Consider the following 17,019-nt stretch of genomic DNA (forward strand, 5'->3'; position numbering starts at 1 on the left):
TTAAAATTAGTGCTTAATTTTAAAAGCTGACACTTCAAAAATGTCTGACGAAGGAGGAGATGACTGACAAACAGTCGTCCGAAGAAATCACCCCCTCATCTCCCGGGTGCCTCCCGCTCGTGTTTCTATTATTTTCTATTGCTCTGTTTTGCTTCATTTATGGACTAAGAGATACAATCTAGTGCACAGAATTTACATGCATATTATTCCACCAGGAAAAGCACGAATTCAAAGAGGTCAGACTTATAAAGACAGTGAAGCATCAGAAAAAAATAGCATGAAACTCAAAAAGTTAAAGTTAACAAAAATAGCTACTCTATTCATAAAACTTCCAGGGATTCTTCAAGGTGTGTACTGCAGTATGGCCTGATTCTTACCTTATGTGGTTCCTTGAATAAACCCCCAGATGGTTCAGGGTGTTGTGTCTCATGTCAGCATCCTGTCGTGCTTGATTTCTTCTCCCAAATACTTGATGTGATTCTCTGATGTCTAATCTGTGGAGGTCAATGAGTTGTGGAATCCTGAGTAATCCTACAGCATCTGGTTAATGATGCAAAAGAGAAACCCCACCAGGACTTTGGAATGAATTCCCAGTAAATCTGTGCTAAAGTGAGGCTGACTTAGACACAGATTTCCACAAAGTCTCTCCACCCTGGACTCACCTTCTATCCTCAGACTCAGCCCTTCCCAGGGAAAAGCTCTGGCCGTGCCAGCTGTGTTTGTGATAAATCAGAACCCTCCAATCCAGGAAGCGACTCACCCCCTGGTTCTATCTTTACAAACAGGATCAGGATAATAAATAAATAAAAGAAGGGATCCTTTTTGCTAGTAGTAATATCTTTCTGGAATAAATAAATTATATGGATGTAGATTTCATAAAAAGGAATGAAAACAAATGTCTTCACATTTATTTTAAGAAGCAGATTATGCCTACTGTTCCAGAGGCCCCCGTTTCTATAGAAGAGCTTTCTGAGTCTTTGTCTCCTAAATTCAAATATGTGTCAACATGAGCTTAAAAGCTCAGTCAGTTCAAGGAGAAATAAATGAGGTATACCAAGTCTGGCAGTTTTAGGATGAGTCACTTAATATTTTCTTTCCTTGTGTAATAATTTTTGTGTTACATGCAAATGTTTGGAGGTTTTATTTTCTCTTTCTCATCTACAGTTTTGTGGGATTGGCCATTTAAACTCAGAGAATTAAAATATATGTCCTTTGCTATTACAGACACGAGTATAAAGCAAATTAAGAAAATACGGGGTGAGTGAAGGTTCTGTTCTGGTTAGAGAGGAATAAAAAAGGAAACAAAAAAAACTCACTAAACTTGCATCACTGAATCCAGGGTCTTGTAGTGAATCCTCAAGTTCACTGGAGAATATCAGTTTTCTTCTATGAACAGTCAAAGAAATACTACCTTCCTCTTAGGTTCCCATGAGTTCTAAGTAAGCCAGTGCAAGTGAAATGCTTAGCAAAGTGCCTGGCGCATAGTAGGCGCTCAGTCTCCCTGCACCCACTCCCACCCACCTCTGAAATTTAACTAGAATCAACTATAATCAATCAGAACCTTCTTTATCAAACCCGAATGTCTCATTACACCTAAAACCAATTTCTTTATTCTTATCAGTTAGTGATAAAAGATGAAAGGTAACTTTCTTATATTTGAAAAATAGTCATCATAAGTTGCTTTTGGTGACCGGTAATCCTACATTTAAATTTTGATTCATCCAAGTAAACAGGTTGGAAATGTTTATTCTGTGTGATACACTGAATAGTCACCTCACCTTCGGTTGTCCTCTCAACTTTGCATAATCCCTTCTATTGAAAAATTTAAAATACACGTATTACACAGAACTCTAATCAATTATGAATATGCTTTTTAAAAAATTTAGTGAACTAATTCTTACCCATTTTTCCCACTGCCAAAAAATTTAAACTGGCTATATTTCCATTACGAAGCATCATTTTCTTACTTTCCTGTTTATGATCAGGCTTTTAATGAGCCATAAAAGAAAACAAGAAACAAGAGTAAACAGAAAAATAAACATAAACACAGGCTTAAGCAAAAAAAAAAAAAAAAAAAAAAAAAACCCCACATTAGGAAGATATGGAGGAAGTTCCTTCCTTCCTTCCTTCCTTCCTCCCTCCCTCCCTCCCTCCCCTCCTTTCCACATAAAGCCCTAAGGCCACAGAAGGAGTTGCAGAAGGCATCAGGTAATCAGGAGCTCTGACCCTTACCTAGTTCTGCTGTGACCACTTTTGTGACCTTGGGTATGTTACTGATCAGTATATGAATGTCTTCTTTACCCTCCAACATACACAAATGTCCCCTGGAACACATTTTGTGCCTTCATGACTCCGCACAGGCTATGTACATATGGTATCAATATTTCTCATGCTCTCCAGCTGAGGAAATTCCTTTCTCTGTCAGGTTTTAACACCTAGCATCAAGGCCAAGTGTCAGCGCTTGGCGTGTTGAGGGGTGACACTAAGACGAGGGGAGACTTCCACAGTGAGTCTCTCACCAGCTTCTCTCTGATGCTCTGCCCTGCTAGACATCGTGTCTCCAACTTAAAAAGTAAAATAGTTCCAGCAGGTGTGACCTGGTCTGACTTATCTTCACACCATCAACTTTACTGGTCATTCCAGGCGCCACAAGATGATTTAAGTAATTTGACCCCTCCTTCTGCTTTGCTGACAGCTCACCTCTGTCCGTCATATGAAGTCTCAGTCCACCAGATTCCAGATAGGAATTGTGCACAAAGTAGGAGAAAGAACAGACGGGAGAGCGGTGCGTGGACGGACTGGGTACTGTGGAGCCGTCTAGGCCGGCAGCCTGCCCTCCATATGGTAAAGCACACTCATGTGCAACAGAGACGTGGAATGTTTCAGAGTTCTCTCTGTCGTGGACAAATAAGTTAAAATCTTCCTGCCTTATTTTTTTTTCCCCAGGCTGGCAGATACAGCTGAATCTCCTAGTGGAACCAATAAAATAAAGAGGAAGGGATATAATAGATGTTTCTGACTCTGCAATTACGCAGGACTGAATTCTGTAGCACTAATTCCACAGGATGGGACTGGGAAAAGCGTGAGCAGGTTTAGTGTTTGTAGACACACCTCTTCCAACAGCAAGAGCAATTCGCTTTCCGTCTTGGAGCTCATGGAATCTGACTCTGTCAAGCATTTTTATTGCCTGTTTTTTTAAGGATGCTGAACTAGGTGAAAAGGTGGGGAGCAGCCTGGGACTCAGCACTTCTTCCAGGCAATCCTAATGCAGCGTAAAATCCCACAGTCGGGCTTCCCTGGTGGCGCAGTGGTTGAGGGTCCGCCTGCCGATGCAGGGCACGCGGGTTCGTGCCCCGGTCCGGGAAGATCCCACGTGCCGCGGAGCGGCTGGGCCCGTGAGCCGTGGCCGCTGAGCCTGCGCGTCCGGAGCCTGTGCTGCGCAACGGGAGAGGCCGCAACAACAGTGAGAGGCCCGCGTACGGCAAGAAAACCAAAACAAAACAAATCCCAGAGTGGTCGTCGGTGTCGTCAGTGACGAGGATGTCCGTGTCTCCCACACACGGTGCCGCGGGCAAGAGTGGCCCCCAAGCAGAATCCTGCTTCGAGGTTTCGGAGCGCTCGGGCCTGAAGCTCGTGGATTCTGAGCACCTGTCCTCCCGACGTGCTGCGGCTCAGAGAGCCCTGCTCTCCTCGGCCGGCAAAGCGGGGGCGCAGGCGGGCCTCACCGTTACCGGAGCCATAACCGCTGCTCTTTTCTTTCGCTTCTTGCCTCCAGCCCCACCCGTCTCTTGACCCCAAACACATAATGGCACTTGCTTTGTGCACTTCGTCTTTCTCACCCACCGCACAATCAGGCTGCATTCAGGAAAGCTGCAAGGGCCCGAATATAAAACTATGAATTAAAGAAAGGAGGAGCCCGGTGGGGCGTGCGGAGCCCCGGGGCGCATGAGGCATGGGCCGGGCGCCCTGGTGCAGGAAGGCTCGGCACCTCCACGTGGGTCGCCTAAGTGGTGTCCTTTCCCCTCACTGCAGAGTCTGCTGTGGTTTGGGGACTGTCCTCTAAGCGCCATGTAAGCGCAAACTCGACACCGTAGCGTCTTTGGCCTTCGGGCCAAGGCAACACCTTCCTGCTTTTGAAGGTCAGACACAAGGGAGCTGTTTCTGTCTCCTGGGCTTGACATGCAACTCCAAGCGCCCAATGGGCCGATGCAGGTGTTTTTCAGGTCATAAAAATAATCGTGCAAGTCAGTGACACTTTTTCCAAATAGCTAATGCCTGCTATTATGGTGGGTTTGGTGACAATTTTATTGCAGGTGCAATGCACTATGGAGCCTTAAAAGTACTTGCCGCGGCTCCGTAAAGATGTTTGCTTGACTCGAAAGAACTTGTCTTTCTTCTGTCAACTCAGGATTGGTTGGAGAAGGGTAGGATATTATTCTGCAGCGCCGAAAGGGACCTTTGTCCGCCTCTGATCCGCCCACCCCGTCGTCCTGGGGACAGAGAGAAATCAGGGTGCAGACAGGCAGGGTTTGCCTTTGGCCGCTGGGACACCGAGTGCAGTGGCTGCCCGGGAACTTGTCATGCTACCGGCTTCTGAGCCAGAAATATCTGGAGAGAGCACGGCTCCCCAGCAGCTGTCCCATTCAGCGGTGGGCGGGTCAGAGAGAGAGAATTGGGGCTCTTTCTTTCCTCTGCACCTGCGAAAGCACGTGGCTGGTTCCCTCCCAGATGCCAGCCAGCACTCAGGCTCAGAGAGTGTCATTGAGATGAACCAGGCACATCCCACTGTCACTGCCAGAGCTGTTTCTACAGGGGAAGGAGCTTAGATCGGGGGCTGCCTTAATTTACACCTCTGTTAAGCGTTGGTAGAGGAGTTGTCATTTCTGTCTGCTTTAGACACATAACAGAAGTTACTTAGGCACATATTGAGGCATTAGTGCATGTCAGGGAGCGGTGGGAACTAATGACTGTGTCCCAGGCTGTCCAGTCGCATACAAATATGTAGACTAACTCCAGCCGTTTCTATTTTAACATTTTCATAACATAAAAACCTACCCAGGGAGACGAATTTTAGACCTTACATTGAAGAAGCCTATTATTAGGAAACAGTTAAAGACCGTCAGCCTCACGTTGTTAAAGGTGCTATAGTAGCCGATATATTGCTTGACATTTTTTGAAGCATAATGGCCCAAAGCAGGAAGTGGAATTCGTCAAGGGTACAAAATTTCACAAGCTTTGGCCGTCATGCTGTCGTCCTACCAACTTTCTAAAACCACGAGGAGGAGTTTGCCATCTCTGCCCATCTGTCTGTTTTGTTTATGAATGGATAGCTGCATTTGAATAATGTGCACCGTGCTTTCCTTTGCAGTGGTGAACTGCTCGGATCCAGGCTTTGTGGAAAATGCCGTTCGTCACGAGCAACAGAATTTCCCCGAGAGTTTTGAATATGGAATGAGTGTCGTCTATCACTGCAAGAAGGGATTTTACTTGCTGGGATCTTCTGCCATAACCTGTATGGCAAATGGCTTATGGGATCGCTCTTTGCCTAAGTGTTTGGGTAAGTGAGGGTCCTTTTGGCCACAGAGCCCTGTAAGAACACCCCCAACAGAACACGGGTCTTTTCAAGTATTCAAAACGTATTGATTTTGAATCAATCACAAATTATATTTGTTATTATGACAACTTTATAGGTTGGCCAGAAATCACCAAATGCAGCTCACACTAGTTTCGCGGGAAGAAAGGGGCGGGGGTGCTGGCCTGCTCTCAAAGCTGGCCCCAGAGGGAGACGGACCCGGCTCGCGGGCTCCGCCTGGACCGGGCTGTCTCTGTGTCTGCTGTTGCTGCGTGTCTCCTGCTTCAGGCCAGCAGGGAGGCTAATCCACCGGTTCAAACGGGCGCCAGCGGCCTCCAGACGGCGCCTCTGTCAACACCCCGAATCTCTCAACACCATGCATCTGTCTGGACCCAGGTTCAGAAATATTGACAAGAGGCTATAAACGGAGTCTCCATCTATTGACCTGGTATCTGTGGCCGGAAGGGTGGTGCTCTCTGAGGGGCCAAATTTGGGTCTCATCAGCGCTTCTGGTACAGTCCGATGTGAACATGATAAAAAAGATAGTGTCCTGGTCGTAACTTCCTCCTGACCCATAGGTTTAAACAAGAGGAGGGCGGATTGCCCTGAAGAACGGGGTGCTCAGGGCAGACAAGATAGGCCGCCGCTATGGCTCCCCTCAAAACACTATTAACAGTACATTTTAGACCACATAGGTTCACAAGGATACTTTCTTTTTTACCCAAATAGCTATAGTATTACTTTCTTTCACTTGAAAAATCATGTTGTTCTTTAGCTCAGAGAGAATTGTCTTGTTAAAACATAGTCTGAAAATGAAGGAAAAGGAGTCACTCTCCTTGGCCTTTTAAAAATCAGTCAGAAACAAAACAAAACAATCCTTATGTTTTTAGTATTCATTTTTTGTGGGTAGAAAAAATAGGAAATGACAATCACATTATAAATTGAACTTACTGAAAAAAGTGATAATCCATTTTACCTACAACAATTACGTTTCAGTACGTTGCGTTTTCAGTACATTTTCAGAGTGGATTGGTGCTGGAGACTTTTTTCCTGCAAGTCAGGGTCCCACAAAGCCCTTTCAATCTACCCGGAAACGTGTCTCAAATTCTAACTGTAACAAAACAACGAATTTCTACAGAGAAAGAGAGCGATGACTTTCAGAAACAAACGTACAGGCTTACATGACAAGACACATCTGTAAATGTATTACTATCCTCATCAAGCTTTATGTTTTCTGGTTTTCTGTGCCTTCACACACGGGAATTCTTCAGAGAAATTAGTTTTGTTTTGTTTGTTTTTCTCCCCAAAGATTTCTCTTGCATCTTCCCTGGTGTCTGTGAGACTTGTATTGGTTGTTGCAATGATGCCAGGAAGCTCCAGGAACCAGGTTTTAACTGATCTCATTTTCCAAAGGGCGACTTCCCACCACTTGCGGTCATTAACCGCTGGAATTACCGTGAATTTGGGAATACACATTCGCAGAGGAGCGTTTTGTTTTCACATGCTCTTCAGCAGCTAACCTCCATCTCTATTTTTGCTGTTATACTGTTCCACTGATTTTTTTCTCTTTTATTTCACCTGGAACTGATCGTTTACCAACAATTTCAGTGATTCAGCTCTAGTTAGCTTATTTTTAGGACTCCGTAGGTACACTCCTCTTGTCCAGTGAGTGGATGTCAGTGTAAGACAGTCCTAGGGGAGGGCTTATGTGACTCAGGGGATGGGTGATGCCTTCCAACCTTTCTAACCTGCCCCTCTGGCTGGCATCACCTTGGGGTTGTCAGTGACCGAATGCAGCCCCTTGAGGATGTTAAACCAGCAGAGCTTTTGAATACTCTTTGGCATCATCAGCCCAGTTAGCTGTTTGTACGTGGTATAAAATTTGCCCATGGCTAACCCTAATTTTGGACTTTATAGAAAGGGAGAGATACGTCTTTACCATCCTATGGTAATCTGGATTCTAGAATTTTCCTTCTTGAGGGATAATTATGATTGGATGATGGGCCTGATTTGGTATAATTATAAAGAAATGAGTGGACTGCTTGAGGAAAATATTAATCAGTAATTTATTATTATTCTTTTTACTTCGACATTTTAGATTGCAACCTATTCAAAGAAAAATTGTTAGATGGTCTCTCTAGACATGGGAACTGGAAGAGGAAGCAGATTTGACCAAGTCTTGTCCCCAAGCAAAGCATGATTGTCACACTAACTGGAGGAATAGTGGAAATAGTTTTGGTGAATCTATGTTAGTTTCTAACATTTTGTATAACACTGCTTATTTAGGATACAGTTAAGGGCAGATGGAAAAAATTTAGGTAGAGTGACTTTCTTTTTTGAAAACCTAAATATCAATTTCTACCTTAAGCAAAGCTATCTTAACCTAATAAAAAAAACAAACAAAAACTTCATTGACAGACCCTTTCGTGGACTTCAGTAACATGACTATTCAGGGGAGGGGGAGGGTCGTCTGGAAATGGGCATTTCTTATCCACAGGGCACTGCAGCGATGTGCAGTGTATCCGGGTGTTTTTTGTTAATAGGTGATGATTGTATGAGTCTCTAAGGGACATTGACCAACACAAAGCAGCTTAACAGGAACAAGGTACTCATTGATTTGATTTGATTTTTTTCTTAAGTTATTTCGTGTGGACACCCAGGGGTCCCTGCCAACGCCATCCTAACTGGAGACCTGTTTACATCTGGGGCCGTGGTTCACTACTCATGCCAAGGGAGACGGAGTCTCGTAGGCAACAGCAGCAGGACTTGCCAGGAGGACAGTCACTGGAGCGGAGCCCTGCCCCACTGCACAGGTGGGCATGACGCAGTCAGCTCCTCATTCCAAATAGTGGGTAGTGGTGCCATTCTTTGAAGTTGGTGTTATTCCGTTCCAGCCAAGTACGCCTTTATGATATAGCGTCAGCGTCGTCTTCATCTTCCTTCCCTTTAAGCACCTATCACGGCACATTTTCCTCTGCAGGAGTCTCCCTAGCACCTGAGTAGGAAGCTTGCTCACCTTGACTCAGTCTGTCTCTGTTTTCCCCTCCTTTTCTGTGCTTCCTCTCAGTTCTTCCACATCTTTCCTGTCTCTGTCGTCAACTGTTAAATCAATCCTGTTTGGAAAAACTATCAACTTAATTCTTCCATGAATGTTTCGTAATAAACAAAATATATAAACATAATAAACAAAATAAACATAATCAGCAGATCGACACAGTGTAGACGCATCAAACCTCTCATTTGATTTTTTTCATTCCCAACACACCTTCACCCCCATCTCCTCGTCAGCATCCCCACCAGCATTTCCAATGAGCAATTCCTGCATTTACCATCCCCAGTATTTTATTTCTTCTAAAGAATATCAATTATTGTACAACCGTATTTTAATAAGCTATTTTGATTGTAGTTACACAGAAACAATTTCTTAGCGTCTTCCGTTTTTGTGCTGTAATAAAGAAAATCTTTCTCAGGAGATTTCCAGAATGCTGTATGACTGTAGCTGTGTTTGATACACATTTCATAAAGTTTCATTCCCTTTAAACATAACAGCCCTGTTTTAAACGAGTCTAACAGCATTGAGTATTGCCATACGTGTTTGTGTTCCATAGGAAATAATCCTGGATTTTGCGGTGATCCAGGGACCCCAGCACATGGGTCTCGGCTTGGAGATGAGTTTAAGGCCAAGAGCCTTCTCCGCTTCTTCTGTGAAATGGGCTACCAGCTGCGGGGCTCAGCAGAGCGAACGTGTCTGCTCAACGGGTCATGGTCAGGACTGCAGCCAGTGTGCGAGGGTAAGTTCAAGCCTGAAAGTCAGCGTTTCAGGTTAAAACCAGGTAACTCACTCTAAAATGACCAGTAACATTCCACAAAAATCCTACAGGTTTACACTCTTCCTACAATTAACCTACTTACCCACCAAACGTATAAGAGAATCATCAAAAAGCACAGCTGGGCCTACGGAGGTACCTGACTGTTCAAAAGATCATATGACACTGTCCTCACCCTTTGGAAGTCCATGGTCTAAAGGAGGTGTCTGTCTTCTCCTGGTGACGTTCTCTGTGTGACTTGGCCATGTTTTGTGGCTGCTGGTGGTGAGAGCTGAGGCGAAGGAGTTGTGAGTAGGGCAGAGTGAGTCGCTGCTGGGAGCTCCCTGCAGGCTGGAAGAGGCTTCTGTTCACATGTTCCTTCCAGGCTGTTGGTGGTCCTTGTTCAGAGCACTGTGTTGCAAAAGATTCTCGGGTTACTTTCCGTATAATATTTTGGAGTGAGTATATTTTATTGTACTATTTAAGAGGCATGATAGGAGATGGTGGGAAACCCCAGTAATAACAGTAAAATGCCATGGCTCTTTATAGACACGATGTCATGTCTTGGCAATGCCTGTCTTAAGCAAAGGGGAGCTGACATGTCATGAGTGTGTTCAGAGTCTAGAAAATAACTGAGTTAGAATTCGGACAGATAAGACTTTAACATTTGCACGCAAACTTCTCAATGACTGAATTTTCAAGTCTAAAACAGTTACACAAATTAATTACCTATTTTTACATGTATGAAACACTTTCCATAGAATTTGATCAGCTTGAATAAACTCACACAATATCAACACCAGAAATATAGACCAAGTTCCCTTAATCTTTATTTTCCCTACTATGTCAACTCTCCTTGTACTGTCACTCATTTTATTATAGGTGTTATATAGATAGGTAGAATATAATATGCATGTATCTAATCTGACTGTATTTTACATAGTTAACTGTATCATATGTAGTCTACATAATATAAAATGATATATATGAATAAGCCAATCCTATGTATGCGTGTGTATGTATCCTCTCACTGAGAGTCAGAGATTACCCTGGTTATTATAGTCAAAGACCTATCTCTCTATAGAGATAAGTATACATGATAATCCAAGATAATGTTTGACTCCAGATTGCCTCTTGACAATCAAGTTAATGTAAATCTTAAGATTAGGCCCTAAAGAAGTTAAATCAAATATGACTAAACAGTTGTGGGGAAATGTCATCTGCAGCTGTGATTTGCAGGACGATGCCATTTCTATTGACTGAAGTGTGTGACTAGAAGTTAGTAGAACTTTTCTCACTCTCAGTTCCCTCCCCTCTTGTAGAAATTTGAATGTTAAAATTTGCATGAGAGCATGTCTTTCTCACCAAAACCAGAACATTTCATTCTCTGTTCTATAATTTAGTACCTCAAAGTTACACATGACCTCTGTAATCTACAATTACACCCCGTCTAACCTTTTCTCTGTACCACACCTGTGAATTTTTGGTCCAGAAGTATTTGAACATTATGAAAATTAAATAAGATTTCCACATCAATCCACGACATATTAAACGATAGTAGGCCCACTTTCTTATTGAGAACAATTATAAAACAACAAAATACATGAGACAATTACGTGAGTTATTAAACAACAGACAGGGTGTGACTATGTTCCTTAGGAGAAAATAAATAAGGTGAGCTCCATAACCCCTCTGTTACTCTGTGCATTTTTCTTGCTGGGGAGCTGGGAAGCAGAACCCAGGTGGTACAGTGACTTGGTGAGGTGATGAGGTAGAAATTGGTTTAGGTTACTGAAATGGAATTTGCAGAAACGGGAATCCAGGAAGAGGGAACTGACAGTGGGAGGGCCCCAGAATTCTAGGCGTGTTCACAGGTGACTCAGCTGAGGGCTGGGCGACAAGCACGCGTGAGACTCAGTGATGCACAGACCTTCTTAGCAGAGAGCAGACCTGTGATAGTAGGAGTCACACCGTACTGAGAGACACTGTACACTCAGGATGCTTCTTGGAGGCCTAGAGAGCCCATACATTGTGAATAGGTACCACTCCCTAAAATCAGGGGGACAGGCTAGAGCTAAGAGCAAATCGTGTTAGGACTCAGACTAACTAGCTCTCCGCTAACAGAATAAAACTGATGACAAGACCCAGAAGATCTATAACTACTTTAAAAGCCCACCAGAGCAAAGCCAACATCTTTTAAAGGAATGACATGCTCCATGCAGTAGTTCATTCACAGTGTCCAGCATACAATAAACAGTTACTGCATCGGCACAACCCAGAACAATATGACCCGTAGTCCAACCAACCAACCAACCAACCAACCAACCAACCAACTAAACAAACAATAGGGATAGAATCTGATCCTGAGATGACCCAAATTTTGAAAAACACAATAAGGATTTAAATAAGCTATTAAATACATGTTCAAGACTTTACAGTAAACTGAATTGAAACAGAGAATCTCAACAGAGAAATGAAAATAATGAAAGAGAATCAAATGGAAACTCTGGAAATGAAAAGTACATTATCTGATAAAAAGTTGTCTGGATCAACTTAGCAGATGAAAAATGTCAGAAGGATCAGTTAACTTGCATACAGGTCAGTGAAAATTATCCAATCTGAAAAACAGAGGGAAAGAAGATGGAGAAGAAAAATCCCAGCACAATAATTTCCTACTGGATAATATCAAGCAGTTTAATGTACTTGTAATTGGGGTTCTAGAAAAGAAGGAGAGAAGGGTGCAGAAAATAATTTGAAAAAATACTGGTTAAAAATTAACCAAATTTGGTGGGGAAATATAGCTTCCAAGGCTCAACAAACCTCCCTTAGATACATTCTGTGCTATTAGGGATGGTCATTTACTTGAGACTGTACATTCTATATTGGGTTTATCTCAAGCACTTTAGTTTATTGCAAATTTAAAAAGTGAAAATGTTAAAGCAGTTGACAGTGAGTAATGTTTTCCATACAAGTCTCACTTTGTTGCTGGGATAGGACACTATGAGCTTTATTCCAGCAAAACATAAAGGAATTCATTTATTTGATTAGGAGAGCTTAATTGGACTTCATTTCATGATGTACTTAACTCAGACTCTACAAAATACTCTTTAAATAGCATTTAGTTTATCAAAAGTCAGAAATTCAAAGGGTTCCTATAAAATCCTTATAAACTTGGGCCTTAAAATCTGTATACAGAAAGAAGTTGAGTTACTAAAATGTTTCAATACTAGAAATATTTCTCAGATACGCCCCACAAAACTGGCTACTTCCAAATTGCATTGTACAGAAATCATGGGAAGCTGCATAATTAATTAATAGTATGTGTTACACTCGCTAAAACAACAAATGATGGGTAGGATATATGACTAACTCCCCTTCCCGCTCCCCCTCTCCACATGTAGTGGTCTTAAAACTTTTTTGGAGAATCGGTTGCTTTATATTTTTTCTCCCTTGTTATCATAGGTCCGTATCTTTGGGGCACATATTCTTTTTCGTAGAAAATGGGGTTATCAGTGACTTTTTCATTGCCACAAAGGTTAGCCATGACCTATATATTCAATCCCCTAACCTAGGTCACCTCCCTCCTGATAATTTACCTTCTCTGAATCTGTTAAAAACATTAGCTCCTGATGGATATCGCAATAAATTATAAAGAGGAGGAGTCATGCATCACAGAAGAAAAATATTTTAAAAATTCTTCAACATCAAAGAACTTAAATTTAATCACTTTAAGCCATGTTTTCTTTTGTTAGCAATCTCGTCTTTTAATCACAGGCTCATTGACTTACTTTTCAAATGGATATATCTTACCAAGTTGCTTAAATATAACTATATCTTTGGGGTTAGTTGCATTAGGCAACTCTTAATCCTCTTTGCCACGAGCTTATGATAAAGTTGACCTTTTATTCAGGTAATGGACTAAAATGGGATTGAAATGATGATAATGAAAATAACAATACTAGTGCTCCTACTAATCTACCGGATTGTTTACTAGGCGTTTTGCACTTGGTATGTGTAATCTTACAACAACAGGGAGCAATTATCTTTCTTATACCCATTTTACAGTGAAGACACTACATGTTGAGAACTTGAATTGATCACTAACATTTATTTAACTTGTATGATCAGAGAGTCAAACGTATAACTATTTGACTCAGTTTAACAGCAATCTTCCTAATACAGCATGCTAAGTGAATGGTATTGATGTCTATGAACAATAAAGTGCATTTGGAATAAGTATAATGCTATTTTATTATAAATTGATAAAAAGAAAATAATCTTTTACCAAAAGGAATCACATTAACCAAATATACTTTAAAAAAAGATGTATTTTAAAAGAAATTTTAACTTGTAATTTAAAAAAAAATCTTGTTTTCCTTCTAGTGACCCTACATTTAATCTCTTGTTTTGCTTTAGTGATATAGTCCCCGTATGTCTTACAACATTAAGACCTTGATGTAAAAAGACCTTGATGTTGACTCTGTTTTCTAACCCTCATTTTCATAGGCAAAGCCATCAGTGAAAGTGTCCCTGTCAGGAAAAAAAAGTTAACCATGAATTTGATTTTATAGGATACAATATTTGAGGGAACTTTATAAACATTAGGATGTCATTATTATGATGGACATTCTTTCACTGACAATATATTAAGTTGAATATGTTTTCAACAGTGACCTGCTTTAGTTTAGCATTAGTCCTTCACAGATCACTTTTGAAAATTGCTACATAGATTTTAATAGCAGATATGATTAGAATAAAATATAATGATATACCCAGGTGTCTTTTGTGATGAATTGGATCAATATAATTCTTTGCTTTGTCAGGCTTGCACTCATACATGTGTGCAGTAACTGTGCACAGGAAATGATGAATCGGTATTTGTTGAATGGATGAGGAATTGTCTTGAATAGGCCAACAGCTTGGATTTTTGCAATGTGAAATTTGTATTTATGTTACAGCCATCAAAGAACTTTTGAGCTTTAGAGAATGTTAGGTATCCTCCACTTCAAGATTGATAAATATATCTCATCTCAAATGCCAACCAAGAAACTACTGAACAATCTGTGTTAGAAGGGATTGTAAGTCCAAAACCCAGACTCATCAGGGAAGAGGGTTATAATTGATTAGTTATGTCCGACGTGGGCACAGGCATAGAAGCACCAGCATGTGTGCTTTTTATTTGTCAAACAAGATCTAGTCCAACCTGAGAGTATGTACATTTTTTAACATAATATGATAGGGAATTCCCTAAACTTCCATTATAGTGGCTTTTACTTTGCAATCTGTTTTCTTTCACATTTTTAGGAAGAGTGTGTCTTTATTGTCAAGGCTAGATTTGAAAGTGGAGCAATTAAATAGGCAAGAGTATTTGCAAATACTTTGGTCATTCTCAGAAAAAGAACTCATGATACCTTGTGGTTATTAAAATTCACATTCTTTGTATGTCTGCCTGTTGTGCATTATTGTGGGAGGCTAAGGAGGAAAAATAACCGTCTTTATGGTAAATGGGTTTAACTGAAAAAGGCAAAAAACCTGTTATGGATTAAAATCTTCACCTTGATACACACCCAGCAGCTGCTGAGTTTCCTTGTTCACTGATGAAGGAATACACAAGATAGATACCCAGAGTGTAGATCTGTTTCACCGCCCAGCATTAGCTGAAGTTTGCATGCCTATACATGGCATTGCAGTCGTCTGGAGAGAGATTTAAGGTGCAGCCATTCCAAAGCCAGTTAACACAGCTGCCCATAGACTGGGGAACATTGAGGAGACCGTTTCACAGAACAGTTTAAGTGTAGTCATTCATATTTCTCAGGCATCCCTTATTTTTTAAAATGAATTGTCCTGGAGATGTAAAATATGACCTGATTTGCCCAGGTTTTTTTAAACTCAGCTATTGCAAGAGGGAGACAATTCTGAGTCACTAGTATCATACAGACCCTTTAAAAGATCATGATAATTTTACTGTTTGTTATAAACATGTTAAATCTCAGACTACCATGGTTTTGAATTGTCAGTGCTTTAACTCATCTTTTAATCTGTTTGGAAGTAATGCGTTTTAGAAAAGATAATACAAACATGTAGCCTGCACATTTGTAACTCATCCATAAGAGAATGGCATGAGTCTTAAAGTAAAATATGTGTGAAAAGTTTCCCACGGTTACATGTCCTGTGATTTTTGGAATAAATGAGCAGTCTGTTACCCCGATGGCCTTTGGCCTCTCAGGTTCCTCACGTGGTGACGGGTCTCTCTGTACGGCCCTGTTTTGTTCCCTCACAGCCGTGTCCTGTGGGAACCCGGGGACGCCCACCCACGGCATGATCGTCAGCAGCGATGGCGTCCTGTTCTCCAGCTCCGTGGTCTACGCCTGCTGGGATGGCTACAGGACCTCGGGGCTGACCACGCGGCACTGCACCGCCAACGGGACCTGGACGGGTACAGCCCCCGACTGCACACGTGAGTGGCCTGCTGTCCTGGTGGGTCCAGGGCATCACAGTCACATCTACCTGACAGAGACAATAAATTGATTTTATAGTGTTGTACTGATTTTTTTAATCCATAGAGAAAACAGGATTATATCATATCATACATATGTTTGATATTATGGCCAATTATTAAACACTTTTAGATTTTTCTTCACTTTCTTATTTATATGGTTAAAAGTGCTTTGCATGGCTGGTTGGGTTGGATATTGTAAAACTGAGGTCCAAGAAAGTCAAGGTTTATTCTCTCTGTAGACCAGTTAGTCTGAGGGAAATGGGACAGGTGCTTGGTTCTCTGATCTCAGCCTGTGCCTCTGTGCTTGACTCTGTGGTGTGACCCCTCATCACGCCTAACCCAGGACTGGACATGGGTGCCAGCTGTCACCCACACAGCCAACCACCAGTGGGATAGAAACGAGTGGTTCCAAACATGCAGCCTCCTGACCACCGGCCAGTAAAACTGTCAAACAGAGAGAGGGGGGTATTGCTGTAATAATACATGCCTTAACCACTCTGAATAGCAGCTTAAGGAGAGTCACTTAAATAGAAACCAGGAATAAGTCATTTCATGATAATGTGTTTTTCCGACTCTTTTTTGTCCTTCACTTACTAGTTATAAGCTGTGGAGATCCAGGTACACTGGCAAATGGCATCCAGTTTGGGACAGATTTCACCTTCAACAGTACAGTCAGCTACCAGTGTAACCCCGGCTACACCATGGAACCTGCCACGTCCTCCACTATCCGCTGCACCAAAGACAGTGCGTGGGATCACAGCAAACCTACCTGCAAAGGTTTGTGTGTTCTACTCATGCATATAGAAGTCTTTATTGAGTTATGTTTTATTTCATTTTGCAAGCATCTATGTAGACCTTCTATGTGCCAGGCATTCTTGTAAACTCATTCGCAAATATTAAATCACTTCATTTTCTTAATACTTTAATCTCCACTTTACAGACGGGAGACTGACTCACAGAGAGTTTTAGTAAATGCTCAGGATCACAGATCAGGGCTTGGAGACATCAGGGTTCATTGGCAGTCACACTCCCTCTGGAGTCTGCACTGTGAACCCCAGCTTTGCTGTCTCTTGGCAAACGTGGCCGTGTTAAGTCTGTGGCAGGGGACTGTTACCACGGGGACATAGAGTCAGGTCAGAGAG

At 41.9% G+C, this 17,019-nt stretch overlaps 1 protein-coding gene across 1 annotated transcript in view; it reads left to right on the forward strand.

The window, feature by feature from the left end:
• Nucleotides 1-17,019, forward strand: part of LOC103084768 (CUB and sushi domain-containing protein 1-like) — a 338,785-nt gene that overhangs the window by 298,756 nt on the left and 23,010 nt on the right. Inside the window, 5 exon segments of the mRNA XM_082931482.1 lie at nucleotides 5,369-5,557; nucleotides 8,212-8,385; nucleotides 9,181-9,363; nucleotides 15,659-15,835; nucleotides 16,475-16,654. Coding sequence (XP_082787608.1) covers nucleotides 5,369-5,557; nucleotides 8,212-8,385; nucleotides 9,181-9,363; nucleotides 15,659-15,835; nucleotides 16,475-16,654 — 903 coding nt within the window.

Source organism: Lipotes vexillifer, unplaced genomic scaffold (genome assembly GCF_000442215.2).
Source record: "Lipotes vexillifer unplaced genomic scaffold, Lipotes_vexillifer_v1.1 scaffold1980, whole genome shotgun sequence".
In the NCBI taxonomy this organism is placed as follows: Eukaryota; Metazoa; Chordata; class Mammalia; order Artiodactyla; family Lipotidae; genus Lipotes; species Lipotes vexillifer.